At 37.2% G+C, this 12,968-nt stretch overlaps 1 protein-coding gene across 1 annotated transcript in view; it reads right to left on the bottom strand.

The window, feature by feature from the left end:
- TTLL6 (tubulin tyrosine ligase like 6) overlaps positions 1–5,297 on the bottom strand; it is a gene marked incomplete at both ends in the record, with an annotated part of 37,842 nt that extends 32,545 nt beyond the window's left edge. The window contains 5 exons of the mRNA XM_083378025.1: positions 628–713; positions 2,482–2,625; positions 4,434–4,590; positions 4,951–5,081; positions 5,196–5,297. Coding sequence (XP_083234151.1) covers positions 628–713; positions 2,482–2,625; positions 4,434–4,590; positions 4,951–5,081; positions 5,196–5,297 — 620 coding nt within the window. The remainder of the gene's footprint in view (positions 1–627; positions 714–2,481; positions 2,626–4,433; positions 4,591–4,950; positions 5,082–5,195) is intronic.
- Between the last annotated feature and the right edge of the window lie 7,671 nt (positions 5,298–12,968).

The raw sequence follows: 12,968 nt of genomic DNA, 5'->3' as shown, positions 1-12,968 counted from the left end.
GAGTTACAGGAACATCTGCTCTTCCTTGTTTATTGATTTGGCACACTGCAGATCCTGGTTTTGGAAAGCAGCACTGCACTGCAGACGTAAACCCTGCATTGCTCGTATTTGACCCATTTACTGGAAAAGCATGAGGAAGCCATGGAAAACTATGCAAAGAAAGCCAAGTTTTTGCCGCAATGGATAGAAACTGCAGAACAATAAGAGCCAGCAAATTAAAATGTTGCAAGTGATCAAATGAAAATCCAAGAATTCTGGGAGTGAACTAGATGGAGGAGAAAGAAAATTGAAGGTAGCAGTAATGAGATCAGACTGACCGTTCTGTGCAAGATTTAAAGGGAAAAATAATAAAACAAGGGACAACAACCCAGCAGTTCCATTTCAGTAAATGCATTTGTACTTCCTTTAGGAGGGATAAATCTATGTTCCTCTTGCCTCCTCCAGACTCCCGCTGTTACTCATCTGAGCTTTTTAAATGATTTACATCAGCTAATGACAGAAAATGAGCCATGTGCCAGCTGAATTTGGAGAACAGTTTCTTAAACAGGTCTGAAATGGCTGTAAAGATTCATGACAGCAAGCCCCCAGCATCCCCCAGCTATGATTATGTTGGAAAACATTCTGTACCTCTTACTACCAGAATCTTCATCTCGTACAAAATTAGCACTGTGCTTGTTAATTGAATAATTAGTCAGGTGCATGCAGACATTGTCCTGTAAATAATTAAACAACAAGCAGGATATTAGGCTAGATAGATTTTAATCCCCGTTATGTTCTAGTCTCAGGGTTGAAGGGACAGAGAATGGTATGTGAAGCACCCATATTTTGTGAAAAACTTAAGATGTGCAGTTAAATTTATCTTACTTAGTTTTCCTTAATTTATCTGGTGATGGGATTTCAATAACATAAAAATGATTTTTAAATGTTTATAGTATGAGGCAATAAGCTGAAACTTTGTGTTCTAATTTCCCTGATAAAAAATAAATTATTCAAGAAAGCAACATGTGATTCGTATAACCACAGATCTGAAAGAAATCCATATCTACCTAGGCACTTTTGAGAGAAACTAAGAGCACAACTAAAATGAATGAAAAATATGTATTAAAGAAAAAATACTGGTTCAGTCAAAGGCTGATGACTATTCTATGGTCTGCACTAAAATGAATAAAGAGAGATAAAATACTTTATTAATTCTGCATGATTCTCCAAATATTGGTGAACTACAGCTTCCAGTAATCCGGCCAATAGTAAAGGACATTGGGAGATGTAATACAGGCACATCTGAAAAGTTGTACATTCCACAGCCTTACCTTGTTTATAGGATGTTAATATGTATCTCATAAAAATATCTATTAAAAACATATCTGGAATCTTGCAGGGGTAAATATCACTGCAGGCAGTGATTTGAAGTGGAGAAGTGCAGGCAAGAAAGGGTTAAGTGCTTTCTCCCATGCATTGCTTCTCTCTTCCAAATTGAACCTACCCAGTGTTTGTCTTTTACAAAAATAAATCCTGAGCAGAGATAGCTACCTAGGCTCAAAAGCAGAAAATGTAAATTACACAATGGCTGTGCTAATCCAATACTGGCACCACTATGGCATGTGACCATGAGTTTGCAGACTTCTAGCTGTTCAGCTGCTGTGTCTGGGCAAAGACACATTCCCCATTGATGGGAATTTCTAACTTGTTCCTTCTGTTGGCTCCTATGGCTTCCCCATTAAACAAACACACTAAGACAGCTTGACAATAATTTTCTCACTGTTTGTTTGCTGTTTTGATGGGCAGCTTTGCTGTGCTCTTAAACATTGGCTAATTAGCATAATCATAATCATCTTGACCACAAAAAGCAATATTTCCAGGTAAGAACAAGTTTGGGGGGAACCATCAACTAGCAGATGTTTTCAAGGCCTCTCCACTGGACAATAAAGGAAGTGCTTGCTATTCCAGGTGGGGAAGATGAGGACACATAGCGGACCACACAGTCAGAAGCATTTGCAAAGCAACAGCATACAAAATGGTGTGCATGGCCGGGTGACCAAAGCCCTGTCCCTTTTTAACATGGATCACATGCACTGCCCACATAGGAAAGGGGCAGTTTCAATCATCCCATTGCATCTGACAGTTTAACAAAGGTGACGCTCTCATGTTTCAATGCTCCTTTACATAGCAGTGTGAAAAAAAATTGAGAGTTTGCAGTGCGTTTTGTGTGTGAAATCAGCAGATTTAATCTTCATTCAAATTAGAGGAATACCTCAATCTTATTTAAGGGGATTGTTGCCAATACTTGTCAATTCACCAGTGTGGTAAATATATCAGTATAATTCAGTAATAAAGGTTTCTCTAATCTGGTAAGATTTAAGTATTAATTTTGGGGAAATATTGAGACACATCCCTCCCAAAAAAATGATGGGGCTGAAACGGAGATCCATTGATGTTTTTGTATAACTACTGATGTCAACAGAGTTCAGCCTTTTGACTCACCAAATTACTTTGTGATGGGTCTGAATACATAGATGTTGCAAAACGTGCAAGTCCCTCCTCATAAACAAATACCCGTAATGGATCACATGATGTCACCAACACATAAATCCGAAGATCAAACTTGAAACCATCAATAATAAATGGCTTGAGAAAAGAAGATTAATTTTCAAGTAAATATCTACAAATACAGTTTCATCTAGAAAAAACGATGCACTGGGCAATATACATATTTCTGAGTTTTTGCCAGCAACTTATAGTCTAGTAAAAATCAATTCAGACATACTTTTTGATAAAGGGAGGTCAAAAAGGTTCTTTACTTTGTGAAATTACTAAGAATGTCTTGTACCCAATCCCATTCATGTAATGGGACTCATATAAGTATATACTCAAAAGGACAATGTAAAGCCATTCTCAATGAGTTCTTAAAATATAAAACCTCCATCTGTTGATAATGATTAAAGATCTTTTGAATTTTTTCTAAAGGTACAGCAAAATAAGGGCTGTTAATGATTCATAGATCCAGAGAGGTCATGTAAGTCATCTAGTCAAATCTCTTGAATGATGCCACACATAATCAGCTTTAACTGCCTACCCAACAGATGGCTATCTAACCAGTTATTTAAGAACTTGAGTAAGAGTGGCCCTACATTCTTCTGAGTTAGGGAGGACAATCCACAGCTATAAGACTACATGTAGCCATTTGTTTAATTTCAGAAACATCTGCAAGATTTTATTCAATTTCTAGCATGATATAATATCCTTCCCAATAGCCTATTGCTTTGGAAAAAAAGACAATGACACTAGAAAGAAAAAAAATAGCACGCCAGAAACAGGAAAGGGTCTTCAACTATTGTTAGCTTGGGTTCCACCCACTTATTTCAATTGACTACTAGATGCCCCCTGAGATTGTTTTAACATTCAGTTAAAACAGAAAGCTGCCCACCAGCGAAGTTGCCATGGTTGATCTGCCTTTGTCAGAATGATATTTCTTAACAGTATACCGTAGTTTCATTCATAGTTTCATTTCCTGTAACTGAAGACCATTAAATTAAAATTTGCCCTATGGCTAAGAGCAACAGATATTTGAATGCCACCTTTATGACCTCTCCAAGTATTCACTCCTTCAGGCCAAATATTCATTGCCATACCAGAGTCTATACTGTGCTCAAATCATCCCCAACAATTCCTTGCCCCATTCTTACCCCATTTTCTTCATAAAACTTCCTCAAATTCCAAGGACCACCAGCATAACAAAGTGCTATCATCCGCACAGGTCAAACATCTGGGCATCTCATGAGGGTTAGGTATCAGTTACAATGAAGTTATTGTGGGGGGCAACAAGGAAATTTCAGCCAAATTCCAAATAAGCATATTGCAACCATGACTGACTTGCACCAAAAATATCAAATAATACAAATTCAGCCATGGTTATTCTAGTTTGTAATCTACTATTGTGGAACCTATACTTGATTAAGAATTCAATCTAAAATCAATTTTATAACAAGCTCTAAATTTACCTTATAATGCAGCATATTTCAATGATCTTCCAGTTAATTTACATTGGAACTTTGTAAACAAAGTCATGGCTGACTTTCTCCAGGATTCTGCCTCTCTCAACCTGTTGCTCAATTGGTTCACTTTAGCTATTTTCATTCTTGTGTCTCTTATCCCAGTAAGTTTCTCCACCTCCTCACTACCTTCCCATGATTTCTGAATGCTTTCCCACAAACAGTAGGAGGTCCTTCCCATTTCTAGAGGCTGTTTAGGAGCTCTGACACTTTAATCCATGTAATTCTCTCTTATGGAGAAGATTTACTGATTATCAATGGTTTTTGACATACTGATCTTATTTCTCAGTAATAGACTGCTTTTGAATATCTGCCAGTTTTAGTTAAAATGGCTAGAAAGACTCACAGCAATACAGGGAGCCTGTTTCAATACAAGAGGATCACCTTTGAGATATAGAGCTGGCAGATCATATCCTCCCCAGGTTTGATATCTCTTACAGTTTTTGTGATGAAAATGCCTTTGCCTTGACAACCAGAGTCTGGTTTACAGATGTAGGTTTTATGTTTTTTTGATCTCCCAAAGGCCTGCAATTCACCATAGCTGAGACCAATGAAGAGAAAAGGAAAAGCATGTTATTTAAAAGACATACAGTAGCCTAAGAATACTCCAAACTGCTAGCCCTAAAACTAGACATCTTGGTAAGAAATTATGGGAACTGAAATCCAATATTCAATTGGAAAGACTGCTTCTCAAAGTCAGCCCCACAGGGAGGGGAGAGAAGGTATTTTCAGTAATATTTAGGGCCCATAGCAGAATGGTTTGAATTCTAAAAGAGACTTTTATACTTTTTTTATAAAACTAGTTAGGCCAAATTTATTTGCCTATGTCAATGTTCATCTTCTAGACTTTTATGATGAAACAAGAGAAGCTAAATAAGAAAAAATATGGCAGATAACTCACTCAGCAGGAAGACACCAAGTCTTGGGAAAGAAGTTGAATTCCTTGGGGAAAAGCTTTAACATTCTGCTCATATTCCTAGCTAGAAGGTCCTTCCTACAGATTTCTGTCATCCCAGGGAAATGATTTATTTTCTAGAAAAACAGGCATCAAAGATAAATATTAAGTACAACCTAAACCTTTATATCTTTTTCACAAATAAAAACAAAGGTTCTTTAATTCCATCTTAGGGTGATAGTAACTTTTACCTGATAACTTTTCATCTCTATTACCCGATCCAGAGAGACAGAATAATCTGTCCAATACAAGGTCCATTCATCAATCTCAGTTGCTTCCCGAAGCCCACACATTTTGGCAGCCCGACGTACTGTGTGATAGGAAGAGATAGGAAGAGAGAGAGAGAATCACATCAGTTTCATGTAGAAATGTTAGGGAGTAGAAATGGAAGAACAAGTTCTATTCAGAGGGCTAACTTAATTCATAACTTAATTCCAAACTATGTAATTTAATTTCATTGAAAAATATACCAGATTATTGTTGATTTAACATGAATTTGTGCCAAACTCCACTTGGTAAACTTGTTAGAATTCCTCTACACACTCATCTTTAAATTGCTATTCTTACATTGGACAATATGAGAAAGCTTTGGAAAATACATAAATTTAGGAATTATAAGAAAGAAAGAAATGAGGTGAATGTGTGAATATTGGAGTTGAATGTTAGATTTCAAATACTTTTAATTGTTAAGCATAATATCTCTTTTAATTTTTCAAACAAAACTTGGAAAAAGCTCAGAATTTCATTAATTCCGAAGTTGTTTTTTTAATAAAAATTGTGGGCTTTTTCGTCACTGAACCAAATATATTCAGCCTCATAATTATAGATTATACTTACCACTCTCATATCTACAGTTGGCCAAATTGATCACTGGTCATCTGAAAAACATAAAAAGAAGAAGAAAGACAGAGGCAGACAGGCAAAACCAATGCACAATATACTGCAATGTATTCCTGCATCTCGTGCTTTTCAAAATGCAACTGGACTTTCTTGGCTTTTTCCTTGAAAACATTTCGCTTCTCATCCAAGAAGCTTCTGCAATTCTGACTGAATGGTGAGGAATGGACCTGGATGATTGAGAATCTCCACAGACATTTTGGATGAAGTATTATTGTGGAAAGCTAAGTGAACTGAGAAAACTAAGCTCAGTGAAATCCCAGAAGGACTGGATTTCAGTTTATAATACAACCTTAACAAAATGATTACCAAATCAGTGTTCCTTATCACTTAATTTATGAATAATTATTTTTTAAAAAATTGTACTTAGAAGAGGGCTAATATACATTCCGAAGCCTATACTTAGGAATATAAAGATAAGATACAATATTTGTAAGAGGGAACCGATAGGGAGATATACAGGAATTGTGAGAGATACAATGAGCTGCAATCTGAATTTGTTCTGATTCTTTAGCAGAAATGTATAAACTGAATCAAAAGACATCATAAATAGAATTTGGAAAAATAACCAAAATTCCATTCTAAGCAATACAAATCACGCATTAAATCAGTATTTGGATATGGATCCTGCCCTGTTTTATAGCAAATGTAGAGATTTTATTTTCACTTTATGTTGTATGGTACTCCAGGAAAGGCCTCATAAATGTATATCTTAGTAAGTGTAGCATCTTCAGGAGATTTAAAACCAAAGTAATTAATTAAATGTTTTCAAGACTGAGAACATTGCTCTTGTTCTTAAAAAAGGATTCAGTCTTTTGTTCCATGATTCTGCATTCTTGCACAAGTAGAGCATCACTTGGTTCACTTACCATCTATAGTGTTTAAGGAAACTTTCAAATGTGAGTGCTTGTGAATCAGCAAGAGGAAAAATGAGTGGCAGAGTCTCATAGCTTTGAATGAGGTGTCAGACTACAAACAGTATGCTTCACTGGTTAGAGAGAGACACATAAAAACATGCCTGACCTTAAAAGCAGGATTACCGTCAATCCCAGGCAGAATAGCCCATATTTGTTTTATACTTCTAAAAATGATGAAAACAGGTGAAATATTATGCTATACCAAAGGGACCTCCACAATCAAAACTAGCATATAGAATACCAGGTGCTAGAACATAGTGACAGGAAAAAGCTGTAGTAGTCATATTCTGCTTGCGACCTAGAAGGTGTTTGTCTAGAGAGGCATTTTATGAGAACATGCCCAGCCTCATTTAGGTTAAATTCTTAAGTTCAATTTCTAAGAATCTCACAGGGAAGTCCTGTAAAGGTAGTGATTCAATACACATATTGTATTAGTCATGCATGTTCAACTGAGGTTTGTTCAGTGAAGGAGAATTACAGTATGCTAAGCCAAAACCAAATAGGTCACACATTTTATTAATGTACGAACAAACAGCTATCTTTCATCCTATTTATTTTAGAATGAAAATGAAAAGGGGGGCATTTAAGATATATGGAGATTTATATTATTTGGGAACATTGAGAGAATAATGGAGACTGAAAGAAAGGCTATAAATATTTTATTTACGGTATATATCAAATTTAGTAACTGCTCACCTTACTTTCAGAATGAAATATAAATTAATTAGTTGAACAATTTTCTCTCAATGCTTACTCATAATGTTTCCCCCCTTTTAGTGAATAAAACCAGACTTTGTAAGTTTCCAGTGGTTATTTCTAACCTCTTTTTCCTCCTTTTTTTCTTGGCAATAGCATTGGAACAGGAATCTTTTTTGCTGTTCTCTTCACACATCACCATTTCCTGGTCAGTGGCATCCAATACACTTTCCTCCATTTCCAATCCACCTGGAAAGAAGTCAAGCTCAGACACATCCTTCTCACCCAAATCTTCAAACTCTTGTCTCTCTTTGTGAAATACATATTTTTGTGTCTCATCTGCTACCCTCATTCTGTCAGAAAAAGAAAGCAAATTTCATCTATCATTTGTGTATATTAATATACATCAATTTGTGAATCTGAGCATTTATTTACTAAATAACTTACAAAAGGAAATAACATGCATTCCCTCCTTGCTACAATTATTAATTGGGTCAATTTCTCCAAGTATACTTTTGTTAGAAGGACTGCCACCTCTGCTAAAGGAAAAACATGTTTTGATTTTTGATCTCTTAATTAACCTCTGTTTATTACAAATTTAACCCATGTACACCCAAGCTTTAAGTATCTATTTCAATACAACTTCTTCAGCAGCTTATCCCTCTTTAAATTTATATGATACTATACAATGGAATACAATGCTACACCCAAAAAGAACATCCTCCTAGACTGTATTGAATACCATCTCACTACTGATACCCAATAAACAGAATAAGAGAACCTTACTTGAAACTAGAATGTATATCTTATTGTACGTAGGAAGTATATTGTTAAAGAATAACCGAAGTGGGACACTAATTTGGATTTCCAAAACCTTAAAATCCATTTTTAAAAAGCTCCTGACATTTTTAACACCTAAGAATGTATAATTCTATTTTTAAGAAGATAAAAATACTATGTATTTAGTTCTGGGGCCTTCTCTTATATATATTTGTTATATTTATTAAAACTAACCTGATTCTCTGGCTGCAATCCTTAGAATGATTTTTAGACTCTTCCCAGATCTGTTCATAACGGAAGGAGTATGTTGTAGTTGTCATCTTGATATCTCTAAGCAGAATAAAAATCAAACACAGTGCAGTGCAGTAAAATCTGATGAGATGGCAAACTATACTTTAAATACTTGATGTGTTTAACCATAGATTATAATCACAACAGTCTTGAATAAATCAGAGGTTGCTTTGGAGTAATCATGAGTATGGTCTGTTATGGCAATGAATCAGTTCTTTCGTCACTAGGGAATGGTTTGTTTGTTTCATTCACAGTTGTCTGAACATGTCTTTCTATGTAAACGTACACAATTGCAAATGATAAATGTGGAGTTTTTTTAAACCCTGAATCCAGAAGTATATTATAGTTTAGTGGAAATATATTTTTAAATTAAAAATTAGGTGTATTCATCATTTTTGTAGTAGGGTTTCTACAAATGCTGCTATAAAAATAAATGCACAAAACAGTTAAAATAACAATGAAAAAATTCTACAGATTTCACATTCATTAATTCTGCTCTGCGATATAACTATCTCAAAACATGGCATTCAACAAATTTTCTTTTTAACAAGAGTGATTTTGGTTCCTGTTTTCATATCATATATATGGCAATAGCAATTTACAAAAAAAAACCACAATGGGATTTTAGATTATATTTGTTCAATTTTTCTCTCTCATTTATTGTGCCATTTCCCAGTAATTTCCATTAAGCTGATTACACATTGGCAAATGAAAATGATATTCAATAATGGCTGTAACCAAATTTACATTGACAAATTAAAGGCTTAACATGGCACATTGAAAATTTCACTAGCAGAGCTCAGGTTGATGGGGTGTATATAAGATCTCACCTACAAGACAAATTTTGGTTTTTGAGAAGGATGTGGGATTGCAGTTAGAGAGCCCTAAAATAGATGGACTACCTGGTCTAATGCCAGTTAAATTTTACTTAGATATGATTTCTGACACGATCAGGATAGAGGAAATGTGACTTTCCTCATATTGCTTGCCCTCTTTCCAACCGTTGATACCATTAGATCTGGTAGTGTAGATTCTTTTGGTATCTCTTTTCTCAGAATGTGTGACTGAATGTGCTCCTGATCAAGAGAGGGGGAGGATTTGCTCCCTTCAGTTTTCCCAGAAAGAGACCACTGTGCTAAGCTGGATGGGGGAAGAGGGAAATAAATGGTTTAGTGTAACCACACTCTTGAATCTCTCAGGAAATATCTAATAGCTTAGAAAGTTATAGCTTCAGTGGAGCAAGATTCTACTAGGTGTAAGTAAATAAAGAATTGGTCTCAATTAGATATCACTGTCTAGTCTCTGGGCTTGGGTCTTACACCAGTCTTCCCCCTCTGCAGCTGCAGGTGCATGTTCCATAACAGAATGTCATCAACACTTTCCTATCCTCTTCTGTATAACAACATTCTCCCAGACATTTGAATGGTTTCTTCCTATTTTTTTAGGTGTTCCAAAAGTCAGATTGTTGGAAAGTTTTAAAATTGTTTCCTTGAACTTCTGAATATTTGTACAATGAAACTGTTGCTCTGTATATGTATCTATGTGCATGCATGTGTGCAATATCTCTCTCTCTCCTTCTGTACTTGTGTTGTGTGTGTGTACATTAATTTTTGTGTAATATTTTAAAATATAATTATACCAGAAAGGCATGCAGCTGGACAAATAGTATATAAACCTAGTAAATACATAAACAAACACCTTCTATTCCTTTAGCAGAATAAGCCAAAGTTGTGCATGCACAAGTTTTAAAGTGAGGTATGCCTATTGTACAAAACCTGGTATTTAATTTTACTATTTTCATGGGGGGAAAAAATCTGCCACATTGATTTGGGGAATAATAAAAGGGTTTAGTATCTTTCATGAGGTATCATCCGTGCGCAATTGCCAAAGACAAAACAAGCTAGAATGGTTTCCCCAGCTACTTTATATTTATAGATTTCCCCATTCATTACCAGAACTTAAAGTAATTATTTAAAATATAGTTAACTATAGTTGATAGGGCTCGCAACCTGGGCGTCCTCCTGGACTCACGGCTCAATTTTGAAGACCACATAGGAGCCGTGACCAGGGGGGCTTTTGCACAGGTTCGCCTGGTGCGCCAGTTGCGTCCCTATCTGGACCGAGACGCCCTACGCACAGTTACTCATGCGCTTGTTACCTCCCGTTTGGACTACTGTAACGCTCTCTACATGGGGCTGCCCTTGAAGACCACTCGGAGGCTTCAACTGGTGCAGAATGCGGCCGCGCGAGTTGTAATGGGGGTCTCCCGATACTCCCATGTAACACCTCTACTCCGCGAGCTGCATTGGCTTCCGGTTGCCCTCCGGGTGAAATTCAAGGTGCTGGTTATTACCTATAAAGCCCTACATGGCCTGGGTCCGGGCTATTTGAGGGAACACCTGCTGCCGGCATCAAACGCCCTTCGCCCAGTGCGCTCCCACAGGGAGGGTCTGCTCAGGGTGCCGCCGGTGAGAGATTGCCGGCGGGTGACACCCAGGGATAGGGCCTTCTCAGTGGGAGCGCCTGCCCTCTGGAACCAGCTGCCGGTGGAGCTGAGGACTGCCCCCGACCTCCGATCATTCCGCCGGGGCCTGAAGACCTGGCTCTTTGAGCTCTCAGGCCCAGGCTGAGGAGAAATTTTTAACTGGGGTTTTAAGTATACAGGGTCAATTTAATATTTTTTAATTTGGTTTTTTAACTTTTGTATGGTGGATTTTTTAATTCCCTGTAAACCGCCCTGAGTCCTCAGGGAATAGGGCGGTATATAAATGTAACTAAATAAAATATAGTTACCTATAGAATTAAATGATTTCATGACAGCAACAACCGTATTCATGTTGCTTCTGAATAAAGCAGTAATCACACCAGGCACCTCTTTTTTTACTGTGTCTAATAAGTTTTTCTTATGTCCTGCTTTTCCAAAAAAGGAAGAGTCACTGTAATTAACTGTGTTCAAGAAAATTGATGCTGAATGTGAATAGATTTAGAAAATTAAAGAGTATTTTAAAGGGTTATGAAACTGTCTTTGAAAAGAAGACTGAACATGTTGGTAATATAAACAGAATAAATAAGGGGACATTTTAATCCAGGTTGCTAAGGTGCTTTGAAGAGCAGTGTTTACACAATAAGCCTTAATTGAAATATGACTTGATTTAATCTAATTCCCAGAATTTGCATAATATATCAAACCATAAACCAGCCATGTAAAGGGGCTGTGTAAACTAGGCTAAAATGTGTTTACCAAAATTAGAACTCAGTGTGAGCCTGCTGAAAAGAATGTTGGGAAAGAATACAATTTCATCCCAAGTAAAAAGAAGTATGTGAATTAGGGACAGGAAAGGTAGCATGTTTGCTCTATGTACAAAGCTGTATGAAGGGAATGTGCTTTGTTTTAAAAAGATACCAAATAAATATAAGCAAAAACCAAACTTTCTTGGTAGGCACCAAGTAATAACAATACAGAATCCTTTGCTTGGGGGATTAAAGTGGAAATGGAGAAGAAAAAGGGACGAAGGCTTAGACCTGCAATTGGAAACAGTCGTTTACTCCGTTGCCGTGTGTTCTGGATGGGAAAAACCCCATCTTTTATCACTTCCAGCCAGCCTGGCCAAAAATTGCATTGTCTGAAAAGAGGGGGCGGGAATTATTACTACAGGTTGGAGAACCGAATGAACTCCCTGCTGAGTACGTATGCATACTACAGATTTCTTGTTTAGCACTTCGTGAATGCATATTTAATATTCATTGCAACCTACACCACAGCCTGAGAGAGCAAACAAAGCAGTCTACCTCCATAACTGCACGCCCTCCCGCCAAAGACGCAGAAATCGGGTCCTTCGGTGGGTTTGGGCGGTAGACGGAATGCAAAGGGTCTTGCTCTGTAAAGGGGTGTGGCCTCCAGATCTAATTTTGTATCGTGCTATTTCTATGCGTCCCCCTTTCACCTTTCCCACATCTCAACCCACTTTATACCGATCCTAGCCGGAAGCAGCCGAATTTATTACTTGGCGTCTGCTGCGACTCAATCGGAAGATTAACTGAATCCGAGATCCGAAAAACTTCTGCTTAAATTCATTTGAAAGGAACAAAACATCCCGCTTTCTCATTGGTCCAAATTAAATCCCGGGATGTCTTTCTTTCTTTTAATTAGGTGACATCAAAGAGGAAATGCGGACGTGGAGAGAAAGGCTGAAGCAGAGATGGTTGTCATGGAGAAGATTCGAGCAGGGGCTGGGAATACAAATCCCGAGAGCAAACGCGGCGGCTGCGCGCGCATTCTATTCTCGTTTTTCCCTCCCATTGTTCCCCTAATATCAAATGCCGGTTCCCAATTCCGCACATGCGTACTTTTGGTTCCAACCGAATGTGGTCACGTGCTTTCTC

Source organism: Vipera ursinii (assembly GCF_947247035.1).
Source record: "Vipera ursinii genome assembly, chromosome: Z".
NCBI classification, from domain to species: Eukaryota; Metazoa; Chordata; class Lepidosauria; order Squamata; family Viperidae; genus Vipera; species Vipera ursinii.
The sequence above is the reverse complement of the archived record's forward strand: the minus strand, read 5'-3'. Positions and strand labels throughout refer to the sequence as shown.